This window comes from Centruroides vittatus, unplaced genomic scaffold (assembly GCF_030686945.1).
Source record: "Centruroides vittatus isolate TY-2023 unplaced genomic scaffold, ASM3068694v2 contig_620, whole genome shotgun sequence".
Taxonomy (NCBI): domain Eukaryota; kingdom Metazoa; phylum Arthropoda; class Arachnida; order Scorpiones; family Buthidae; genus Centruroides; species Centruroides vittatus.
Genome location: NW_027122381.1, coordinates 100514 through 127426, shown reverse-complemented (window position 1 = coordinate 127426; position 26913 = coordinate 100514). Strand labels below are relative to the sequence as shown.

At 33.1% G+C, this 26913-nt stretch overlaps 1 protein-coding gene across 1 annotated transcript; it reads left to right on the top strand.

The window, feature by feature from the left end:
- Positions 1-304: 304 nt before the first annotated feature.
- LOC136979398 (protein SERAC1-like) lies at positions 305-26168 on the top strand. The gene is made up of 13 exons (XM_067275346.1): positions 305-567; positions 2141-2268; positions 2852-3010; positions 4527-4648; positions 8714-8839; positions 8923-9208; positions 10436-10589; positions 18498-18720; positions 20339-20439; positions 21884-21981; positions 22093-22281; positions 25693-25836; positions 25918-26168. The coding sequence occupies exons 1-13, from the start codon at positions 494-496 to the stop codon at positions 26121-26123; spliced, it is 2010 nt and encodes a 669-aa protein (XP_067131447.1). The 5' UTR covers positions 305-493; the 3' UTR covers positions 26124-26168.
- The last annotated feature ends 745 nt before the right edge of the window (positions 26169-26913 follow it).

Sequence of the window (26913 nt, the reverse complement as noted above, 5' to 3'; positions counted from 1 at the left end):
AAAAAATGTGTCTTTGGTCGTGAAAATATCTACATGTTTTTTTTAACCGTCTCGGCTTGACCGCTGGCATCACCAAATTCATTTCCAACAAACCGACTTTCTTTCGCCATTTTTGAAAAATACAGCGGCTTAATCGAGTAGATGAAGTATTTCGCGTAAGCGCGAAAACTGTAAAACAATTTTGTTATTTAATTTATTACTCCATTTCTTACAACCGGTAATTTTTCGGCCGTTTTTCTAGCGAATATTAACATTCGTCGGGAAAGTTAACTTCACCCGTCTGGCAACGTCGTCTCACCTGTAGTGTACTGTGTGTGTTTTTGTGGTGTTTAAACAATTGGGCGACGTCGACAAATTAGGACAGAAATCCTTTATGGAAAGGTCGTGTTTGTCGGAACTGCGCACGATATTAAATCGTCTTAGATTATTATGCATTTTCGTCTTCATTTGACGTTTGTTTACGAATTATCGGCAGATATGAAATCGTTTTGAAATGAAGTTTACCAACAACTGGAATTTCGTGCAAAGAAAAGGCGTTTTTGGGGGACTTTTGGCCTTCTGTATTGGGTGAGCGCTACCTTTTATATCTCTTCTTTCTTTAACTTAACGGTTAATGTTACCCTTGGTGCCAAGATGGCGGCTCGTCTCTGGTTCCAGCAAGGAAACAGTGGGACGCACATTCTAACCTAACCTAACTTAACCTATTCTAATAATTTGGTTGCTAATAATTATGGTAATTTATTAGAATAGGTTAGGTTAGGTTAGAACGTGCGTCCCACTATTTCCTTGATGGAATCGGAGACGAGCCGCCATCTTGGCACCAAGGGTAACATTAACCAAATTGACTTGCGAAAATGAAAACAATTGGATTATGTCTTTTAAAAATACAGTATTTTTCTGTTAATTGCCAGGCGATGTTTATAGCGACGGGTAAGATTCCAGCCTGTGGTGAGGGGTTTCGCACCCCCCTTCGCAATTGTCGATCTCTCCTATACGAGTAAAAAAGTCAAAGAAACGATACCTGTATGTGCGACCTTTGGTGAGATATTCATTTCCAGAAATCTGTTTTCAACGTGTCGGTATAGTGCTTATTCTCTCTGCTCCGTGTTGTTGAAGCGAGCGACGACACGAGAATTGACCGACACCGTACTCACCGGCTTCGGTGCTTGCTGTTGCTTGCACCTTGGTGCCCGGATGGGGCGTGAACTTCCGAATCGCCCTAAAACTATAAAACGTTGAGTGCTCCGCAAATGGTTAAGTGGGCTACAAGGAGCGACGACGACAACGGTATTGCGCGTCGGATTAAAGTTACGACCAGTTTCCCGTTAAGGCACTATGTGTGGTATGAGTGGGTTCCAAACGAGACGGTCGGGACTCATCAGAGCCGTCGACTGCACCGTGGGAGTAAAAAAGTCGAAAAGAACCGGTGGTTCGCATGTCACCCTTTGGAAGATATTGCTTAATCCCGAAATTGGCCCATCTGGAATACTAAGGCCCACAAAAGTGGAGTGAAATTTGAAATTTAAAAAATCTAGAACTATTAAAATAATGCTAAAAATTGATCGTTTTCCACTTTAGTAGAGACGGCTAAAAGTTTGTAAAACTTGAGATGCCGTCTGATCGAGTACTTCCGGGACGCGACGAGTGTTGTGCTGCGAGCTTCGTTAAATCCGTCAAGCGTTTCGCCGGTGGCTCGGTCGGTGGGTCATGTCTCGCAAAAGGTTACGCGTAGACTTGTCGGTTCCTTTTGACATTTTTACTATTGCCGGCACGGTCTGTGACTCCGACGAGATTCTTGCCTCCTCGTTCGGAGTTGCATATGTACTCGTGCACTTAACATTATTAGGAGGAGTTATAAGTCAGTGGTTGAAATAAAAATTCAAAAGTTGTTTGTGATTAAAAAACTGTATAATTTAAATAATTTTGTCATTTTACACTGTACGTTAAATTTTAATATGCTAAAGTCATATCTACAATTAAATTTGCAATCTGGCTCTCCAATATATAAATTAAATGACTAATTTACATTCATTAGGGATGAGAATGTATTATCTTGTTAGAAATGTTTGCAAGAAACACATTTTATTAATATGCAAATTCTATACATAATTGTGTACTTACGAAATTTTGATTTGTGTAGCGGAGGTTACTTGGCACGTGAAGTTTATACCAGCGAAGACATATGGAATGTGTTAAATTCCATATCTTCGAAAGCTCCGAAAGAAGACAAAGAATCGGATTATATATATTTATCCAAGAGCTACAAAGGTGAGCAATTAGAATAATTACATTTTAATTTTGTAAAATAAAATGTTGTAAATGAACCTTATGTAAGCAAAATGGCCTTTATTAAAATTCTTTGATCACTCGCCAGTGAATAACGAATGTGCTCGGACAGAATATCAATTTCAAATGGCGAGAAAGAAAATAATCAGACTTGCGATAAACTTCAAGTTTAATTTGTTTCTTTTTTCCACTCTCTATTAGCAAAATTAACGTTAATTCATTTGCAACTAAATATAAATTGATATTAATAACACATTCTTGAGATTTACGTAATGCGTTGGTCCTGGGATCTCCGGAATGATAGGCCAATGCTTTGGCCACTTTGGTCGATCGATCGTCTTTGTCTATATTTGTGTAATTTGAACTTCTACTTATTCTAGTTTTGGTTAGGCCGAGATTACGTTTGTTCAACTGATCGTGCAAGATATTTCGCAAATAGAACTATGACAAAATTCTAAGAAATTCTTATGATGTAATATAATATTATTATTACAAAAACTAAAATTGTGTTTATAAATAAAGTAATAATATAGTTTGAGTATAAATTTTTGTTTCCTTTTTTTAGATGATTTAGATAACAAAGAAGTAAATAAATGTAGCTGGTGGCCGTGGAATAAGAAAGAACACAAAATTCAATGGCATCTGTTGAGACTCGCCCAGTCCAAAGATCGGCAGGTGCGGCACGTGGCCGTCAAAGCGCTGTCCGAATTGCCTCATTTAAACGGTACGTAAAATGGAGTAGACTACGTCCGTGCGCATTAACACGTCGACTAGGTTAAAACTTAGAAATTATTTCAATACCAATCTTTTCTAAGACTATAATATCATTATGTAGATGATTTTGAAATAATACAATTTTATTTTTTAATAGTTTAACAAACTTCTACTGTAATACAAATATAATCTAACACATGATAATCTGTAATGTCTGCCTCCGAAAAGCTTTGGATAATTTAGAATTGCCCGACAATAACTAGAATTTGTTTGGATGTGTGCCACACTAAAGAGTGCAAAAGCAAATTGGAAGTATATAGCTGTAGGCACTGGTACAGAATGTAAGGCAATGCATCCACCATTCAGATTGCATGTAACTCATTGAATTTTACAAAAATACAAAAACATTGATAATTGGCATTTTTTATAATTTGACATCATTCCAGTCTTATACGTGCCACTGTAAAATTGTTGTTCTGTTTTGATGGCAGTTTTGTTGAAATATTTGAAAGTAAAATAATTTTTTGGTTAAATTCGAGGGTGGTTTTTTCAACCTCTGATGGTCCATAAAACAAAGACAAGTGTAAATAACAAAATGAATTTATTACCAAAAGTTAGGTACAAACCTGATTACTTTTCGACATAATCACCGTGAAGATTGAGGCATTTGTCATATCTGTGGACGAGCTTTGCAATCCCCTCTTTACAAAATGTTGCCGCCAGTGACTCGAGATGGGCCTTAACATTGTTTTGAAGATCGTCATTAGTTTTGAACTTCTGCTCTCCTAGCTATGTTTTCAGTTCGGGGAAGAGGTGGAAGTCTCCACACATTAAAGGTGGCGAAGACTTCCACCTTTCAAAACTTTCACCCAGCTTGAAACTTTAAACACTCTGTGTATAGCCCCGATTTTGCACCAAGCGACTTCCACCTCTTTCCTGAACTGAAAACATGGCTAGGAGGGCAGAATTTCGAAGCTAATGACGATCTTCAAGACAACGTTAAGGCCCATCTTAAGTCACTGGAGCGCCAACATTCTATGAAGATGGGATTGCAAAGCTCGTCCACAGATACGACAAATGCCTCAATCTTTACGGTGATTATGTCGAAAAGTAACCATGTTTGTACCTAACTTTTGGTAATAAATTCATTTTGTTATTTACACTTGTCTTTCTTTCATGGACCATTGGAGGTTTAAAAAAAAAAAAAAAAAAACAGCCTATGTAGTAATGGTATTTCAAATACAACACTTCATGAAATTCTACGTAAATAAGGGTAGATTGCAAATGAGAGACCTTACTTGACAACCAATCCTTAAATTTTAGAGGTAACATTTCATATATAAAATTATTGTAAAAAAATAAAATTTTTTAAAATATCTATTATTTAAGAATTAAGAACAGATAGGGTGAATAGAAATATTGAATTTTTCAATCAATGTATTATTAACTTAATATCATTACAGATTTTTTCCTTAAAATAACCCAGTTTATTTAAATAAAAAATATTTATCAATTGTATTTTTTAGATTCCGAATTTAGAGAAATTGCCCAAGCCTGTGACATGCGTACGGCGATCGGTTTAGCCAGAACTCACGGGACTGATCTTCGATTCTTTTTATTGCCATCAATACATACGGAATATTCGGAGGTGAGATTCTGATTATGTTTAATATATATAAACTAAATCTCGAATTTTATTAGCTCGTAATCGTCTAATAATGTTTTTACACTATATTACTCTAATCTAAGAAGCGTCTTAATTTCTATATGTTCACTCATGGATATTTTTTCTTTTGAAAAACATCTGTAAAGTAAATACTTTACTTACAATAAAGTTATACATCATATGAGGGTCGCCGCCATGTCACGGGACCCATCATGCGCACACCTTTTGATATTGCAACCTTTCTAATGGTGCTTTGGGAAACCCCGAGAACCAAAATGCAGAGATCATCCGGAGTGATTTGCCGGTCTTCACGCATAGTTTGCTCAACTTTTGCAATTGTCTCGTCGGAAATTGATGGTGTCCCGCTTCTTTCTTCGTCGTGAATTTCAGTACTATCAGTTGCAAACTCCCTACACCACTCGAGGATGTTTTCGACATCTATGCACGACTCGCCATATACTTCTGTCAATTGGCGATGAATTTCAGTCGGTTTAACACGACATGGCAGCAAGATGGTATGACATGGACATACAAAAACTGCCAAACCGCCTACAAAAATGCATCAACTGAAATGGCAATTATGCAGAAAAATAGATAAATGTTCAAACTATAAAACGATATGAACATTATTGAAAATAAACATTTCTTTGTATTTTTAAACAGATAGGAGACCTTACTTTTGGAATTACCCTCGTACATCACTGTTTTTTGTAGTATTGCCGTCAGAAATTGCTTCACTTGCTGTGTTAGGCTCTTCCGAATGAATAACAATGTTGTTTTAGTTATTTAATACGTATGAAATCTTAATCAATGTTGGATTTAATATTTACATCTTTCCACATGCAATTATATTCAATGCCATTTAAAGCATTAGTAATGCAACATTTCGTGCTGCACGGATTCATCCGAGTACTTACAAGGTTACTGTTGAACTGAGTTGATCTCTTAAATATTTTCTATTAGAAATATTGATCTAATAAAATCATTTAAAATGAGATGATGTCATTAGAGAGGGGGGAAATAAAGTGCAGAACACTAGAGATCACTAATTACAATATATTATATCAAATATAAGATGCACCCTATTTTCACAGATACTAAAATATGAAAAATTACATCTTAGTTTTAAGATAATTTAACTATAAATGAATGGAAATTATTAAACAAGAGAGATTTTGATGCATTAAGTTGACTGAAAATCTCTATTTTTACAGAAAGTTTTCAGCTTTGTTGAAGTCATCATAGGCTATGGCTTCAATAAAGCTGTAAGTAGAATGATTCAAACGTTCAAATACAGAATGAATTATTTCACAAATAAATATTTTGAAAGCTTGAACATCAAAATACAATTACTACATGTATTCTAATATGTTAATTTTTAAATGTTGTGTATTAGGACGTAAATAATAATTTTGTTACGACATTTAATTTTTCAAAATATTAATGATTAATGAATTTTATCATTATTATTTTATTTACATAGTTTCATGATTTTTTTAAGAAAGCTGAAAATATTTACTGATTAAGACAACTGAAAATGTTTGTTTGTACACAACCTGAACTAATCTAGTTTCTTTTTGTATTGTTTCAAGTAGTAAGATAATTAGGAGTTTACTTATAAATTTATTATACATTAGTGTTTGTGCCAAGTATATGGAATTTCATTTTAAACTAGAATTCTAAATAGCATTTAAATGACAGTTTAGAACGAAAAAACTTTAAAAATTTTTTTTTTCAGTGTTTCCTCTCCTATGAATATATATATATATATATATATATATATATTTTTTTTATTTTGTCTATCACAGTTTTATCCAGTCCACAATATGAGTAGTGAGATTGAGAGATGGCTCAACATAACCTGACCAAACCATTAGTGAAAATTTTAGACTATTAGACTTCTCAAACTTCAGTCTCTCAGAGCAACAGGCTATTGCCTTTAGGCTCTCCACGTACTGCAATAACTTGTCTCGGAGACGTTTTGTTGCTCGGCAGAATTCCGTTGCAATATATGGGAGTGTGCATACTGTGGCAAAGACAAAAAGTTCTGGCAATGGTGTGGCAATGAAACATTCGTACCCAGTGTGTTTAGATGAGAGTACACACCTTGCGATTTTAGTTGCCATGACAAGTGTTGCAACACAATTAACGTTTGTACTGCTAGTTGCACGTGCCTTGAAAGACGCTATGAAAGATGCCACAAACAAGGAAATTTTTATCAATAACGACATTTTTGTCTTCTATAAAACATTTTACAAAATACAAAAATCATTTTGTGTTTTGTAGAAGTCCCACTAGATTTGTCAAAACTATTGACATTCGTTTCAAAGTAAGTCATAATTTTATAAGATAAGTTTGTAGCTCTTCATATAAAGTCCAAAATTTTCCTTTTATGAGTAGTCTACTAATGTTGGATGTATCCAATAGGTCCTTTTTCTCTATAGTCTTTTATGGCATATTTTCAGAGCACAGATTGCCATTACCTCTGTCAAGATTTGTCTTTGAAGTGAAGGGTGACATTTTGTCTCGATATGTTTACATTGTGGGACAAAACATTTTGTCACTCGGGGTGCAAAATGTTTTGCCACCGAGCCTGGGCGAACAACAAAGCATCACTGAGACAAAATATCATGCAAAGGCAAATAGTTTATAGTCTTACTGCTTCGGCCGTTTGGCAGAAGGTTTAAATTTCTTATAGTTTTGTCGTAAAGATTGATCTCGACTTTCGTAACTGGGTAACTTAATTTGACAGTAAAACGGTTAACAAATTTTAAGTTTTATTTTAGCATAAGTAGTTTTAGTTTACACATAAATTGCATATTTTGATAAAATATTATTTAAATTTGTTATAAATAACATGGATATTTTCATATAATAATTTTTATCTGAGAATTATCCTACATACTCCAATTCATAGAGTAACAGTCAGTGTTTCGTCATCCATCTACATTCAACGTCTATCGTCTATTCCCTGTAGGAAGTGACATAAACAAAAATGGTGACTCTGTAACAGAAGGTATTTTGTGTTCTGAAGTTTGCAAAGTCTGAATCACTTGCCGTCGTGCAACACGAGTAATCTGCAGCCGAATTGTGACTGTTGACAGGAGTAATGATGGATATACTATAACAAACAAAGGAGGAATTTGAATATCAGTTGGATATGTGCCATATCACAAGATTTGCACACACAGAAATTATAATGGGAAAATGGGAAATTTGCATAGTTTTCCAATGTTTTAATGTACATTACAATGTTCTGGATAATAATTACCATAATTACAATAATTTAAAATGGTAGAATTCATTTTGAAGACTGTATTTTGATGAATGTTGAATCTTTTGTATGTGTGTGTATACAGTAACCTGCTGAATGTTTTATGGATGTGTGATGAGTGTATACACACACACACACACACACACACACACACACACACACACACACACACACACAAAAAGAAAAATTCAGCAGTTATTAAGAAAAATATATATAGTTAGTGAATAATATAGTTAGTTATTCAATACAGTACCTTTCGTACTACCACTCGTATGAAATTTACCTTTAAAAACTACATTTTCCAAACATTTTCGGTCATCTTAAATGACCTTCCTCAGGATAGAAAAACAGTTTACAATTTAAAAAATAAGAACAAAAGGTGTCCTCTATTTTTAAATTGCTATTTGTTTTTTTTATCTCAAGGAAGGTCATTTAAGATGACCGAAAACATTTGGAAAATTAAAATTATACTGCATTTCTAAAGGTACGAATGGTAGTACTGTAGTTTACACACGTGCAGTTTTGCTGAAAAGCGATTATTTTATTCATTGTTAAAGTACATTTTAAAAATTCAAAATAAATAAAACTCGAGTCCATCAATCACAGGAAATCAAAACAAACTGAAATATTTTATATAGAATCAGTTTTTCTTACTGTTATTAACTAATAAAAGTAATTTAAGAATGTTATGCATAATTTAACACAATTCATGTATATTTGTTTTAAATTTATCAAGAAAACTATTTTTACTAAAATAGTTTTTTTTAATTTAGAATGAAATTGAAACAGAGCTTAAAAATTTATTAGCAAGTTTGCCGGACAAAGATATCAGCAAATGCATTCAATATTTCACTCAACAGGCTATCAGAATTGGTTATCAGAAAGTCGAGTCTGACAATGTAAGTTTCATAAGTTTTTCAAAAAACTTTCTATAAATTATTAAGTCTTTAATTAAGTAATTTTTTATTTAAATTGTATTTAGAAACTCGAATGGAATATTGACAACGAACTGAACGGAGTTTCTGCTCAGTTGGAATTTCGTCCGCGTTCGGTTTCTCACGAAACGATCGTAAAAATGTGTCTTCGAGCACTCTTAAGTCACAGCACCGTTTCGTATCATCGAAAATTAATGGTCGAGAAAGGAATATTATTACTGCTGCATCGCATTAACAATCATCATAAAAATCATGAAGTAACGAGTTTAATCATTCAAATATTAGGCAATCTTGTCGAAGACAAAAGCCTTCATAAGCATTTATTTATGACTGGTAAGTCTCTTTCCAGAAATTACTTTATAATTTTTTTTAACCAAGATTATATATTAATAAATTTAATTAGTCAAACCCCACTTGTTAATAATAGTGGAGTGTTGAAATAAAAGTCTAAAATTCCATACCAAAAATACGTTTTTAATTATCAAAAATAAACTTAGATGCTTTATTGACTTTAAAACAATAGGAACATTAATGTTACATAACTAGGAACATAAATGTTACTCGATATGTACTTTTATCCTTGCAAACAAGATTGCTACATGGGTACATATTAAGCTTTTAAATAATTTTAATTAATATTTGGAGACAAAGTTCGCCCATGCAGGGACCACCATTTATTAATTCTGTGTTCCAGAGAACAATACAATCTCGGAGACCGATCGTCCTTTTTAGGCCACTAGCTGCCAAAACGCTAAAAAGTCCTTTTAAAAAACACAAAAATTTCCAATTAAAAAATATAAAATTTTTCTAAGAAAGGAACTGGTGATACGAACGTCTTCTCGATGACCATCTTGCCCTCTTGGGGTGTTTCGGCTTTTTTATCCACGACAAAGAAGCGCTGGAAAATGCAGATTTGAAAAAGCTTCCCCCGGCGACGATATTTTCCAATTATGATTAATTTTTTTTCCGTCCTTTGTCTCCAAATATTAAAATTAAAACAACCATCGAACGGAAAAAAATTAGTTTTAAATAATGTTTCAATGGATTCACAAACATCACAAAAAGTAGTAATTTTTTTTAAAATTTGTAAAATTTTAAGGAGAAACAACTGTTCAAACCATCTGAATATTCTGGAAATCCAAATGAAAGGAATCTGGATAAATGGAGTTTTATTGTAATCAAAATTTATATAGATATATTGCTTTGTTTATGTTTATCGTTAGTAAATATATTGTACTTCATTGATTTTTTATACATATTAGAATTACACATGATAAAATGAAAAGTTTACTTGCAAGGAGTTTTAAATGCTCTCCTCAAATCTATGGAAAATAAATGTTCAAGATCTGTTGCAATGTTTGTAGTAGTAGTAACTAGTATATTGGATCGTAGTATCGTCGAGCGTAACGCTTGCAAGTAACTTTGTTTGATCACCTTATTTGCATGCCACAAAATATTGTATATGTAATTATAAATATATTTCTAACCTTTATTTTTAGAAAATTGTTGAGTATAATATACTGCAAAGTAATTATGTAACAATTTTTCTCTTTATTATAGGTTGGATTCGAACGTTGACTCTTTTATCGAGATCACCACACTTGGAACTTTCGTTGCCCGCCAGTAGAGCTTTAGTCAATTTAGATGGCGATAAATTTTCCGACGAAGTTTACGAAGATGGAATTTATCTTTTATATCCACAACTACGAGGGAGGTGAGTAATATAAAGATAGTGTTTAATGTGTTTTATTGTATTTTGAAGGAAATTTTAGTTTAATTTATAACCTGAAAGAATTTAAGTACTTTATCTCAATAACAAACATATTGTGTGCAGTAAAGCTAAAGTAGGATAATTTAAACTTAAAATTTAACGACTTTTATTTTAGTAGAAATAATAATAATAATAAATTAATTTCTAAGCTAAGCTTGTAAAGTACTTAATTTTAGTATCTTAGGAAACCGACTATAATTACGGTCGGTGAAACTTCCGTTAACCTAATGGGTACTTTACGCGGATTCGAGATTAGTTTGCCAGGCCTGGGCTTTTAAGCGTGCACCGAAAAATTAGTAGTAATAACGATAAATATCAAGTCAGATCAAAAGTTCAAATATATTTAATTATCAACTAGAATGTACTACGTACAAATGTCAATAATTCAAACAAAATTTATTAACGAAAATCAACAAGTCAACCCGACAATAAACTTAGCTACTTAGCTTAACTTAATAGTAATTCCCCTTTGAATTTCGACAAATCAAATACTTAGAAACTATGAACAAAATCTCTTACTAATTAAACGTCTATCCGTCACCTCACTATACGAAGAAAACTATTTCCTCATTCCTTTCGATATCGTCAAATTGTCAATCGAACTCCTCTTTAACACCTTGGATCGTCCAATTATCAATCTGGACTTCTATCAGAAAATACTTCGCTTTTGAATTAACCTCGCTCTCACAGTCGCCTCGATTTGGAATTCACCTCAGTTTGGAAATCACCTCGGTTTGGAACTCACCTCTCCTTCTTCGGTTAACGTACGGGTTTTATACTGTGAGGTGACGTCACACTTGAGCTGGGTTACTCCTCTTATTTACTTACTTAGTTGCTAACATTAACTTTCTGTTCTGGCAGCTTTAAGTTTCCGACAAAGCTTATAAACCGTTTACAAAATATTTATCATAGTTTTCTGGGATGTTTAAGACGGTTTATCAAGTATTTCTCTACTAGTGATTGTGGGGACTCCCCCTCCATTTTTTTTCTGTGGACTGTTACTTCCGCCGGGCAGCGCAAGTGCGCAAGATTTTTTCCTACGGCACTTATTTCTCCGTGAGTTGTTTTATCTTCATTTTTCATTACTAACAAGAGAGTGGTGGGGAACCTTCGTCCTAAATAAACATAAGCCCCAAACAAAAGATAATAAAACGGAAATAATAATAAAATAAAAATAACGTTCGGACTCAGTTCCTTACACCCCTTCTTAAAAGCTGACAGTATCATGCAGGACTTAAACTTACGAGTAACTAAGTCTCCCCGTTTCACCTTATAAAATATGCACTGCAGCATTGTAACATATTTCGTAACAATCTATGTTTATTCAGTTGTAATTGAACAACTATAGATTTAATTTTAAAATTTACATTAGTCATTACGTGTTATTGTGGATGCCAAAATAATCCTGTTTCAAATATAATGTTTCTTTTGGATAAAATTACGTTTTTCTCTATATTTCACATATCTCTAATAACCTGAGAATATCTCCTAGGTTCTTTAGTGCCTACAAATTTTGCGAGGAAAAAATAAATGAAAATCCACATCATCCAATATGTGTTTAATTTTACAGACCACATTTCTTTTACCAAACATATTAATATTTCTATCATTTTTTCATAAATTTGCACAAAAATATCGTGTTTTGGAAAAGTAAGCAACCCACTCTGTAAAACCAAAGTTAGTTTGGTTGACTGTAACACGAAGGTTGCTCTTACTCCATCTTAATACATGATTTAGAAGTCAGTGTGTCAAAATTAAAGATACCGCAAGAGTAGATTTTCAATTATTTTATCAAAATTATCAGACAGACTCCATACTGGATATACTACCCCATTCAGTATCAGAGATCTGGATAATCTAGCATACATTTTCACAGAATTTAATTCTATTTTGCCATAGAGAGAAAAAATTCAACGTGGCCCTTCGGCATCTTTTGTTTTATATGTTCAGATTGTTAATTTGAAGTCTATTGAAAGAACAATACTTATCTTACTTTATAATGTTAGTTTTCCTCTGTAATTCGGTCTTACTGTCTGCCGGGAACAATGTCGTCAGCATAAAGCAAGCAGTTAATTTCAATTGAAAATGATAACAAATAGCCTGCCTCTATTTTCATTTTTTACAAAAGTTTCTGGCAAGTTCTTGACAACAATATTGAATAAATGAGAGCTGAATGACTCCCCCGAGGTTTCCCAGCTACACCATCTAATGATAAATTATTATTCTTAATTCTATATTCTATTCCAGAAAATAGAAAATTCAATAGTTGAATGAATTGAATTTAAATAATTTGGCCTAGAGGTAGGTGTTAGATCATACATCAGGTAGAATGAATTTACTAGATATACTCAATAATGAAAGCTTGTACCAAAGATGATCAATTACTACTGTGTAAAAGACTGTAAATCCACAAAAAATGTAATTATAATGATTTTTATACAGAATCAGCTGTATTATGCCACTTAATATAAAAATATTATATTCCATTCCTCTTGGTAAAGAACCCCTTGATATTGTGATAAAATATAATTTACAATCCACTGTAAAAGTCTTTCCTGTAGCATTGTTGAAAAGATTTTCCTAATTACATTAACCAAATTGATTAATCTATAATTAATGAGGTCAGATTTATTACCTCTCTTATAAATTGGTATTAAATTTGTTTATTTCCAAGACTTAGCAAAAGCTTTTGTTTGCAGCTAAAACAGTTTAATTACAAATGTTTTCAGTCTTTTCTAAAGACAACCAACTTCAAGTAAAACAGAGAATCAAACAACAAAAGAATAGAATGTAACATAAAGATAGTTCTAAAGATACGCAGCAAAGATGCGAAACTCACCTTTCACAAAAAATGCCGAAATGTAGTATAAAGCGATGATAGAGATAGAGAAACCCTTTTAGAAATACTGGATCTGTCAAGTCAAAAGGAAGAGTCACCAAAAGCCTTAAATGAGGTAATTCAAGGTATCGTTACTAGCTCAACTGATTACAACAATGAGATAATAGTGAAGAATAAAAGTACAAGATTATATTATTAACTGTAAATTTAAGATTCAGTTTTGTGTGAAACAATTAGAAATAGATACTTCTGTGGGCATGATGGCTCAAAGCCTTGTAACTCTACCTAAAGTTAAATTACCAGCACTTCTCTTGAAGATATGAAGAATGGAGTAAGTTTAAAATGCAATTTAACAAAATCATTTAGACAAACAACCAGTTATCATCAGAACGAAAACTATATTGTCTGAGGGCTGCACTAATAGGGGAAGCTAAAGTCTTAGAAAAATTAAATTTATTTGCTTCACTATTTCAAGCATTAGAAAAAAACTGTACAAAAAAGAAAAAATGGTTTATCATGATGATCAAGCATGTATCATACTTTACTTCTGATTGTTAAGTTTTTTATCTTGTGTTTGAGAGTTGGTTGGGGTAACTGTTCTTTCTTCTCGGTTGTACTCTGCACTTAGCCCAGATTAAACATTTCAAGTTACAATTTGCGTGAAGTCTTCATGATTACAGTCTGTTAAAGGTTGACGAACAACAATTGAAACTCAAGACCACCCTAGACACCAGACCTAGCCCCGTGTGATTTATTTCTGTTTCCACAACTGAAGAATGCTTTCAACAGTGGCGTGCCGTGACATTTGATGATAGGGAAGCTGTGTTTCTGTAAGAAGCCGACTTACAGGGACAATCAATTAATTGTGCATCAGGGCCTATTTGTATTCGTTTGTTCGATAAGCCAGTAAAAACCGTATACTTCTTTAAATGTATTTTTAATAGATTATCTGACGTACTTAATAAATAAGAAAGTTCAATATAATTACCTCCGTTATTAGATTCAATAAATTCCCTACGCCCTCTAAATGCCAATTCTTGCTTTGAGAAAAAACATATAACATCTATTAATTTAGATATATCTATTAATTGTAATTATCTTGTTATAATTTTCAATATTTATTTTATATTGTCTACCAATGTTATTCTAATGTCTACTTACTTTATATTGTCTACTAATGTCTATTCTATTTTGATTTCCAAATTGCTTCAATTTTACGAAAGAATCGTCATTCGTCATAAATTTTATTGTCAAAATGTCTAAATTTTTTTGTCGACGAATTTATATTTAATTTAGGCATTGGTCTTTCTCTTTTAATAATGTTTTCTTTTTTATTATACGGTCTTGAGCCAAAACTTTTTTAAAATAAATTTTTGAATCACTAGCCACGATATAAGGGCTAAAATTAAAATTATCAGAAAAACTTACTTGGTAAAACAAACTGTGTGATGAATATACATACCTAGTACAAAAAATTCTTCAATTGTATGAATATACTTTTAAAGAAACTTATAATTAAATATAACTTTGTGAAGAAACATACATAAAAATAACAAAATATTCTTTAATTTTTAAATCTTAAAACAATCCACTTAGTGAAATACTGTAGCTCCCTACGAGTGGCTAATGAATGGAATCAGAGACGGCTCAGGTAGGTGTGTGCGTGCCAAATCCCTAGGGTGCCGATACCGGTCAGTGTCAAATGCCTCTTTTGTCACATCACTAGTATATATCAAAGGACGCAACAGGGTTGTTGTAGATTTTAAACGTTTCTCACCATAGCTGTAAAAATCTAAATATGTTAAACTTAACAGATTGTTCGTCGTTCGTTTTCTAACTAATTAGTTTTAGGACCGAGTGTTCACGAAATTTCCAAAATTTACAACTTTTCGGTCATTCTCATTGAACTGGAGAAATTTCTGTCTTTATTACATCTAATATTATGAAGAGATCAGACCCCACTGTACTCGGCAAGAGATTGGTTTGGTTAAGCTTTTGTTTAAGTAAAACTTTGGCTCTTTCGTCAGGGTTTTATTTATGTTTCTATTTCCCTAATCGCTTAATTATTTAACTACTTCTTAAGTAGAAATAAGTTGAAACCGGTTACTTTGTACTTGAATATCTGTAGTCTTGGGAAAGAAGTGGAAAGATATTTTTATGACAACCGATACATAAATCGTAAATTTAAGGAAAATAAATTCTAGAGCTTTTTTTGTACCGTTGTACGTCTCATTCGTTAAATTTGGTTGTAAACGATGCTGCCAAAGTAACAATTAATTTTTTAACACTACTAGAATTGTACACGTTTTTTTCTGCATCTCTTTACAGATGGGACATACTAAATCGTAATATCACCGGTTTAACATTGAAATCCGTAAGTAATATAAGATGGGAGAGCGGAATAAACGCAGAATAAATATATCAAATATTTTAATGAATTTTTTTTAAAACTCCTGTCAACTATACAGAACTATCATAAAAACGTGCCAGTAAATTCCTATCGGTTGAGTTAAGTTATAAATCTAGTCTAGGGTGGGCAACCTTTTTTATAACATGGGCCAGAATAAATTTTACATTTTATCCGCGGACCGTAGTAGTTTATTGACGCCTTCTTGTGACTTGTAATTTTTTTAGTCTGCAAATATGAAATAAATAAATAAAAAGTTAATTACTACATTTATTTCTCTTATCGTTTTCGAAAATTACAAAGAATTGGAAAAATAACTATTTTTCCAATTTAATAATCTATTAAAGATCTCGCAGGCCGGATAGAAACTTTTCGCGGGCCAGCTATGGCTCGCGTTGGGCCGGGGGTTGTTCGCCGTTGATCTAGTCTACTTGCGATTCACATAATCGGGTGAGGGCGGCCGAATATCTAGCAGGCAGGCGGCTAACAGCCCACAACCGGTCCGGGATATAAAATTAGAAGCTTTATGCGTGTGTTGCTTCTAACAGCTAAACTGGGTGAGGTTGGTGTTATGTAAACCGCATGTGTCAATGCCTATATAATCTGGCTGATTGGAAACTGACCCGGTTTCGACATTCCTTCTGCCACCGAATTATTCGAATATACAATAGTAATCTTATCGTTTTTTTCACATGTAGTATAGAAATTTGTAATAAGATAGATAATGCAGTTATAATAAAATATTAATTTTAATTAATTCAAAGTACGTTAAAATATAAAAATTTATATTTTATAAAATACAAGGGAAGGTCATTGGAAGGTGGAATCGGCGCTTCCATCGCTTCCAATGACGGCACGCCGCTGGCTTTCAAAGGCATGTACAGTACTTTGCATTCAATGGGGGCCATTCAAAGCGTCAATGATGGCTCTTCGATATCTCTCCAAAAATAGATTGCAGAAAGTATGTTATAAGCAGGTATGGCAAGAGCAGAAGCGTGTATGTGCTAAGAAGAATATTTTAAGCACGACAAATCCTTGGATGTAGACGACGACAATAAGGAAGACTCTAGCATTATTCTGCAAATGATTGGCTCTTGAAAATACAAGTTTACGTAATTACATTTGCTTTCCAAAATGTTGTCGTCTATTAGAAATGGCAATATAGTTATTGTTTCTTATTTCAAACTGCAGTTAAGATTTTTATTGAGTTGTTGACAGACACAATGATAATGCATGCATAATGCATTTTAATAGCTTAATTTGTACGATAAAAATTTTATGCTAAGAATATTATAGAAATGCTCATCTTTTAAAACATGTTTCATTCCAAACAATTATCAAAACTTTGGTTGCAGATAAATACTTTATCAACAGTTATTGACTTCTTATCTTATGGATAGAGCCATAGCAATATGTTGGCAATGGGGCAAGTACCAGAGGCACGAGGCATGAGACGTGCTTGGTGCACCTTGTGTCTGGTTAACATTTAGCCACCGTGGACCGAAAACTTAAAAATAAATCATGTTGCCACAATATATTCCCACAATTTCCGGTCGGTGCATTTCCTCTTTTAAATTATTCTATTTAATTGTGAATAAATTTGTTAATATAACAATAGAGATTGTTCCTGACTAATTTGCCCGCATTTCCAATTTTCAGATTTAGATCAAGCTACAATATTTTAATTCAATATTCTTGGGAAATTTGAAGCAGATGAGCAGAGTGTTATGTACAGTATATCAATCAGTTGTGTGTTACATGTACAGTACACAGGTTATGTATAGAATGGTCAGTATTTTTATGAATATTTAACTAAAAACTTGTGCTCCGTCTACAGCCAAACATTAGGGTTGTCAGTACATAATTCGGGTCCACCCCATATGTATCGAGTGTTTTACTTTGAAGTTATGTTTTGGTTTTCTATAATAAATTCTTATTTATAACAAATTATTTTTTACAATACAAGTCTTCATCATTTGCTAAACAAAAATAAAACAAAAATTAAAACAAAATAAATTAAAAAGGTGCACCAGTTTAGGTATTTGCCAAGGATGCCGAAACATTGCTACGGCTCTGAATATAGGAAAGCATATAGCTACGTATTATTAGTATTATGTACAGCAAGTCCTCACGTAATGTCGTTGAAGGAAGATACAAGTATGCTCGTAATCATTGCAATTATTATCTTAAAATCTGATTAATATAATTTGCATTCATTATACTTTTAACTTTATTTTCACCTCTTGGTTTAACTTTCAGTTTCCAAGAACTTACTGGTGACATTAAGTGAGGACTCGCTATATACAAATGACGAAAATTAATCTCGTACCACATTGTTTGGAAACATTAATGTATATTGTTAGGTACTAAGAGCATCACAAGCCTATTAAAGTGTGAGAAAATAGTTGAAAAGCTAAATAATAATACGTCAAGTATGAGATTGAGTTATTGATTTATTTGTTAAAATATTTATAGTTCAAAAAATTAATTGTGAAAATTCTATAAATTTATAGAAAAATTTTTATCACATAAAGAGTTTTTTACAAATGCTAATAGTTTATTGGTATTGTGTTAGTATTAATAGTTCCATTGTTTACATTTTCAGGGACAAACATCTCAATGCAGACGTCATTTTTATTCACGGTCTTCTCGGAGGAGCGTTTCGAACTTGGAGGCAGAAGGACGAAATGAAATTAGAAATTAAAGACCAACAAATCACTCCGGAAAATGACAAAGTTCGGGTTACTTTCGACAGACAAAAAGAGCTGTCGTTTCCTCCGTCTACTTTTGGTACCATACTTGAAGATTACACATTTTGTTGGCCAAAGGTTTGTTATACATTTACCTACATACATATACACTACATCTTTTCTTAGATGAAGAATGATTCACTCTTGCTCGTATAAAAAGTATTCTCACGAAACAAAGCTAGAATGAGACAAATCATATTATAGGCTAATAAAATAGTAAGCTATAACAGATACTTAGTTAAGCATTAAATTAATTAGCAGTTTTGTAAGATTCAATTGGATTTTTAATGCAATTCTTGCTTGTGTATAACTATATCATATAATCGAGATGGCTTGATAATGATAATAATAAGTGCAGAACCCAAACAGTTAGGAGTTGAAAGTTGAAATTTGGTACACAGTTAGGGTACATCACGAGAATGTACACAAGAAAGGAGATTTTGAAATTCCCTCCTCGAGAGGGAGAGGATTAAGGCTTCTGCTGTACTATTTTAGATGCAATTATATTTTTAACTGTGTTTTAGTGGGGTAGGCCATGAAAATGCACCCTTATAATAAAGTTTTGGAAATCCCCCCACAGGGGAAGAGGTAGAGGGTTAAGGATTGCCTTGAAGAACTCGGCTTCTACTGTACTATTTCAGATGCGATTTTTTGCGTTTTTTGACTATATTTTAGTAGGGTATGCCACGAGAATGCACATTAAGAAGGGATTTTTGAAAATTCAACTCTTCGAGGGAAAAGGAGGAGAAAGTTAGTTTTAGTCAGTATAAAATGTAAATAATAGAGAAGGAAAGTAAATAGTGCACATATAGTATACATTTTGGACATTAATAAATATTTTAATCATTTCGAATCTTGAGTAACCCAAAAGCAATAAATCCAAAATGAACAAACTCAAATGAATATTTGTTCAAATTCAAAAAATTCGAAATATAATGTTTCAAATAAGTTTTTTTAGGTTTTAATCATTTTATTCAAATAAGGTTATCATCAAGTAAGTTAATTCTCCATTATAATGAGAATTAACTTACATGCCTGAGCAATGCCGGGCTTATCTGCTAGTACAAATATGAATATGTTACGTAACCATTTGAAACCGATTTTAAATGTTAGTACATTTGAAATTTAATTACATAATTTAACGCTTAACTGCTGAACAAAGGAACCGTAGTTGAGGAAAATGAATCGTAATCTAACATTTTAAAAGGGGAAAGATTGTCGGGCATTTCAAATTTGCTAAAGTTGGAGTAGGACAATTTGTTTACCGACTCCTCCACACTGCTCGCGACATCGTGACGGGTTCACCACCGACCGGCCCGGTGACCTTTTCTAGTTATCGCCGCTATCGGTTGCATCATCCTTAAGTTTTGGGCACGTAGTAAGATATTGTAGAAAGAAAATATTTTTAAATATATCATTTCTACAATAGAAAACATGGAATAATATAGTTTGACTATTCCATGAATCATGCTATTCCATACGTTTCATGTTATGTAATTAAATAAGAAACCTTTTTAATAAATTCTCATAATTTAAACATGATTTTGATAAAAATGTTTATTAATTTATTTATTATTAATTAACCAAACAATTTTAATTGTAAATTAATTAACTTATTTAAACTTTTTGTTATTTTTAGTTCTTTTATGACTTTTTGATGTTAACAATTATTCTGAAATGTATAAATTTCAAATAGGATTGGTTGTCTCGTGAATGTCCGCATCTTCGAATTCTGGCAGTAGATTACTACTCTCATTTTACTGTCTGGAAGGACGAGTGTCGCTTTGAAATCGAAAAGTATGTTTAAATTATTTACATTAATAAAGAAAATGATTATACAATTACTAATCTGTTTGATCATTGTTTTCATAATCAAACACAATTACTATTGTGTTTGATTATGAAAATATTTATTAAATTTATATAAACAACAATGCTCCAACATATTAAAAATCAAACTGTTAAAATATCAGATTATCTTGGGCCATTTTTGCCTACTAATACTTAATGACATTATATTGTTTAGATTAAAAGTAGGCAGTTAGACCAACATTTCGCACTAATATTAATATCGGCCGGAGGACCCAGAATTGAATCCGGCAGGTCGAATAACCTCGGGAATTTTTTGGCAGCTGTCTGTCCAATCGTGCCTGGTCCCGTTCCTCGTCGGCCAGCAATTCCTTTGTCGGTCGGGCTAAACCCATAATTGGCTTGCCAAAAAGGTCTTCGGGGTCTATAGGGGTGGGAAGAGTTTTAAAAAATTTGTTGATATTTGTAATATGTTCTTGGCTTGGTTGTTTTTATGTTCAGTAAAGTAAAAACTAAACAAAACTTATAATTAATATGTTAACATTACAAGTCTTTGAGGTATTTACTTTACGCAAGTACACATTTCTGCTAGCACTCGTATCATTTTCTCAAAGTAGTACGGACGCCATTTTTGTGACGTCTTTAAGGGTGCTAATTGCTTCCGTTAGTCATTTCTAGTTGGCAAATATCTGACTAAGGCAGACATAATGGTGCTTTTCCAGTATTCTTACTCCTTAATTTTGCTTCTGTATATTACTATCTGTTCTTTAAAATGAAGAGAAATTGAAGGATAAGCTGTAGTGATGAAAACCATTAAAAAAAAATCACAAAAAATGATTTCCGGAACTGCTTTGAAAATGATAGAGATGCCAGGAGATATAGAAGTTAACTTTGAAGGTATATATACACACATACATACCATGCTTGCTAGAGTAAAAGCTTAAATTGGCCAAGAGGCATAGAGCAGAAAAGAATATAATTGAAATTTAACTTCAAAGGTTTACAAAGTTAAATTTAAGTTATGTTCTTCTGTTCCATTGCATATAGTAACTGATAAAACCTTAGTAATAATGACAAAGATATTTTCATTTATATTTTTTTAAGGTTTTACTTTATATTTTTATAAACAACATTGTTTCACATTTTTCAAACATTAAAGAAGTGAAAAATAATAACAAAAATATACTTTAAAGATGAGATATTACAATGATTGTTATTCACTATTATTAACAAAGTTTTACTTAACCATCCACTGCACGTAACCAAGTACTTTATGTGGATGATTGAGTATTTTGAAGCAGACAGTTGGAGGAAGATAAGGTTTATTTTATGACTATTTTGAAAGCATTATTTATTAAATTATATTTCTAAATATATAAAATTAATAATTTTATTATTTATTATATATATATAACAATTTAAAATTTTACAGCCGCTCTCTATTAAGTAGAAGTAACGAGATTTTGAAGAAGTTAGTCAGCGCGGGCGTCGGTAACAAACCCATAATATGGGTCACTCATTCCATGGGAGGTAAATTACTTTATTTAAAATCAATCTTTCAATTAAATTCCATTTGTCTTACTAAAGATGATAAAATTTAAGAAAGTTCAAACTTAATATCGATTTAACGATAAATTTCAGGATTGTTAGTAAAACAAATGCTTCTCGAAGCGGCCGAAAACAGAGATCCTAGCATTAGAAAGGTGTTAGAGAATTCGGTCGGCGTAGTGTTTTGTAGCGTACCCCACCGAGGAAGTTCTTTGGCCACTGTGGATTCCGGCTGGAAAGTAATATTACTTCCGACTAAAGAAGTGAAAGAATTGAAAAAAGGTCTGTCTGTATTTTTATTGAAAAAGTTAAAAAATAACAGTTAGTCATTTATTTATTTGATTAAATTTTAACGAGAAACATTGAAAATAACAAATAATATAAAAACGAAAAACGGCACATAACGTCGATATTGTTTGCAAATAAGGCAGAGGATCGTCTTTTGGTAATAATTAATTCTACTCGACATAACAAAATAAAAAAATAAAAAATTCAGAAAATATAAAGTTTACAAGTTTGGTGAATACATTGTAAATTTAGAGAACTAAAAGGTGTATTTTTCAAAACCTGACACGAACGGCCACATTTCTTTCGACCGACAAGGACTAAGCAGACGAGAATATCATCCAAAATATTTTATTACCGCTCTTGATGTAAATACATTTTGGTCTTTAGCCCCTCTTCGGTACTTGCTACAACGATACAATAAACTTAGTAAACAATTATATAAATGAGAACAAACGTCCAAATTCTACATACCTTTATATAAAAAAAAATAGTAAACTTTTTTATAAATAACATTTTTTGACTGACAAACACTGCAAACGATAAGCACTGAACTTGTTCAAAAAAAAAAACTTAAGGTGTGCCAATTATTAAATATAATGCTGGAGTTTCAAGGTGCACTATTTCTTTTGTTTTTTACTCTCCAGTTAGATTTTATTTATTTTTATTCATACTTCACTGTAAACTGACAACAGATGCAACTGATGTTTATAAAAACATTCCTTACTTTTTATTATTGCAATTAGCCCAATTTAAAATACTGTGTCATCCCAATTTGTATTAAATAACATACCATCCATGTCACTTTGCCTATGTTTTTTATATTCCTTTTTCCTTTATTAATATTACTATATATGTTATTATTAAGGCTAGGTACCAGAATGACGTTATTCAGTAGATTATTCTTTAAAAAATCAAAAACTTTTTTAAAATATGGGAATGATGTGGGAGACTTGTCCCCGGATTTCGGCTTAACCAAATTATACATAACCGTGCGGCTTAACAAGGTTTGTAGGACAAAATTATTGTTATTATTTTTAAACAAGAGAATCATTTGCCAGAAGTGTGTTCTGCCAGGTCACTCGGTTAACCGACGTAAAAATAGTATGACCTTATACTACGTTCGCACACAATCCACGACTCACTTCGATCTCGATTTGCCTACAATCTGGACTGTGACTGTCGCCAGTCGAACGTCGTGCCGTTCGCACAGGTAACTCGCTTGAGAATAACCCGGCTATTGTAAGCGATGATAAAACTGGCATAACTACTCGGTAAGTCACAAACACCAACACACAAAATGGAAGTTTTGATTAGAAATAAATACTTTTTCTTGCCATATATCTAATAATAGACATATGTCATCGTCTCTCCCAACATCTTTTTTATTTCTTTGCCGATAGCCGGACATGTGTTCTGTAGCCATCTTGTATTTTCTTGCACGCGTGGGATTGTGGGATCTCTCTTATGACTGGATCTAGTTTCAAGAACTCTCTCCAGTCAATCGCGATTGAACGTCGTTTCAGTCGAGATTGAAACGGTCGAGGGTGTTCGCACCAAGGCATAGTCGCTGACCTTGGTCACAATCTAGATTGAAATGCTCGGTGCAAACGGGGTATTAGTCTGTTTGTTATAACTTTCCGCACGCTTCGACAATAAATAGTTCGACGAAAACAGGGTTCTTTCTTCGTGATTTTCTCCGGGATTAAATTTATAATAATTAACATTTTTATTAAGTCGCCGCCGTTACTTCTATAACGAGACCGGTAATGCCGCAGGATACATTTTGTAGTTTTTATTCTTTGTGTCGCACACAAAGTTACAGCAAATAGGCTATAGTTTAATTTTTAATATGTGAATTTATCATAATTATAGATTTTTATTTTGTTTTTACCGGTGCCAAAAAGTAAAGGTTTAATAATTTTTTTTAATGTGTATTATTAATTCTTTCTCTTTTAAAAAAATGTAAATAAATTTATAATGGCTTAGTTAAACTATTTTTTTTTAGTTATTTACACACAAACTCATTCTTGCCTCCATTTTTTCTGTAGCTCTATAACTAAGTATTCACAAGGTATTTACAATCCATAATTCCTGTTTGTTGTCCCGAATTATTGATAATATTGAAAGTACACTAGTAAAAAGATACATTTAATTTTTATAGGAATATCACATGATATCAAGGCTTACCTTGAATATTATCCCATTTCTACTCAGTGTTGCACATTAATACCCAGTCAAATCTCAATACTGTATGGTGTACTCTCTATAAGAGTGCCAGCCTGGTAAAGTGCAAGTGAATAGTTGTAGATGGACCTTCCTAATATGTGCATTTTGTACTTTTTGAGATACTTGTACAGTACATATGAAATGCAGCCAGAATTTGATTTAGTGGCACCGTCGGTATGATTATTGAATTGGCACTAAATAAAATTTTGACTGCGATTTGTTTTTGTTCTTAAATCCGTCTCTTTTAGTTCCCAACGCCTTAAAAAATTTTAGTTAAGATTAAATAAAAATATATAAACAAATTATCCAAATTTAAGGGCAGTAATACAGACTTTAAATTAATATTACAATGTACAATTTTTGTTTTTGTAAATATCTTCTTTTAGTTTTCTGCTAGTAATAGCAGGTCTGGTGAGTACACCTCTTTTTCTGCACTCGTGTCTTTAGCTCCTTATAACTGCCCTGTTTTAAGTCGTTCATCATTTTAATTCTCCTTCTCCCTCATTTCTTTCTGCTTGCAACCATTCCTTCCATAATGTCACTCCGTAAGCCTTCCTTTCGAATCGTGTCCTATCCGATTAGCTTTTTGCTTCGTTATTGTCTCTAATATGCTCCTTTATTTATCCACACTTCTCGGGACTTTCTCGTTTCTCACCTTATCTCTCCGTTTGACCGGTGGCGTAGCTACGGTTCTCCGGGCCCGGTGCAGAACCAGATTTCTCGGCCCCCGAAAACATTTTTCGGATCTTTGTTCTTGTGATTTTGGGGCCCCCGGGGGCCCGGTGTGGACAGCACCTACCGCACCCCCTAGCTACGCCCCACTGCATTTGACTTTCTCTATTCTTCTCCGGGGCCTCCATTCTCCGAACGTCATGTGGTCTGGAGGTCCAAGTTTCGGCACCGTAGAGGAAAACATTCCAGATGTATCATTTGACCGGTCTTTTTCTCAATTCTAATTTCAGAAGGCCACACAAAATAGTGTTCATTTTGCTAAATGCCTCTTTTGCCATTCAAATTCTCTTGATTTCTTTCCCACTTCTGCACTCGGAGTCGAGCCAACGTACGTTTCTCCAGTGGTTCTCGGCACCCCTATCACGCCTCTAGTGACTCTTCCGTTTCCAAATCCAAACCTTTCTTCTGTAAATATACTTTATACGAAAATATTGAATTTTACGACAGATTCCTCGTATCTTTTGGACATGCACGAGAAGTTTAAACAGTTGGCCAAGAATCACGACATCTCTTGTCTTAGTTTCGGAGAAACCCAAAAAACCAATCTGGGCTTGAAATTAAGCACGTTGATGGTGTCTCTCGATTCCTCAGGTATCTCGCACCCTCAAATATTAATAAAATTAATTAACTTTTCGTCGTTTCCGCCGGTTTCATTTGTTTTCTTCCCCACAGATCCGTCGATCGGAGAATTTTACGCACTTCCGGAGAATCATCTCAACACCTGTAAGCCGGAAACGAAGTCCTCCGTCATGTATCAGCTGCTGGTGGATTTCATCCATCAGCACGTGCCGCACACTCTGGTGGAAAATTTGCTTCAGGACCGCAACGTCAGTGCCGAAGATTTAGAAACCAACGTGGTCATGGGATTAGTGCAATAGACTTTTGTATACAATTTAATTAAAGACGATATTTTTAAATATGTATATGTAATAATGTCTTTGGTTTATCATAATATATTCTTGATGCAGATGCCTTAGTCCATTGTAAAACGTCCATCGAATTTACGGTGGAAAGTATGTATTGTACTGTACGTGCGGAATTGCAGATACCACCGGGCCCAATCGCCTTTTCGATTCTCTCCAATGCTCAAAGTCGTAGTTTTTGTTTTTATAAAGAAATAAATTCCTTCGGGTAATTATATTATATTTTCAGATTAAAGTTAAAAAGTTATTACGATTTTTACGGTTTTAGGCAAGTTAAAGACACAAATTTTCTTCCGAATGTATATTTACAATTATGCATTTTTTTGATTTCGAGTTCCGAACTCCAGTTCCTCTATATTTGAATCGTCGTCCCGCTTCATCCAAGTCCATACGTAAGCATAAATACTTAAAAACAGACACACGAGAACATTCCATCTTTAAGGGGAATTCTGTTGTTAGAACTGGTAAAGAATTTGGTTAATGTTACCCTAAGTATACAAAATGGCGGCTAGTCTCCGACTCCAGCATACAGAAGCGAGGAAACAGTGGGGACGCACGTTTTCTAAACCTAACCTATTCTAATAAATTATCATAATTATTACACTAAATTATTAGAATAGGTTAGGTTTAGAAAACGTGCGTCCCCACTGTAACCTCGCTTCTGTATGCTGGAGTCAGAGACTAGCCGCCATTTTGTATACTTAGGGTAACATTAACCAAGAAGTTCCCGTATGGATGTTAAAGT

Coding starts and splice junctions, on each gene's coding strand:
- LOC136979398 (XM_067275346.1), top strand. CDS start 494: ATGAAGTTTACCAACAACTGGAATTTCGTGCAAAGAAAAGGCGTTTTT. Junction 8,840..8,922: donor AGAAAGTCGAGTCTGACAAT/GTAAGTTTCATA, acceptor AATTGTATTTAG/AAACTCGAATGGAATATTGA. Junction 10,590..18,497: donor TATCCACAACTACGAGGGAG/GTGAGTAATATA, acceptor TTACATTTTCAG/GGACAAACATCTCAATGCAG.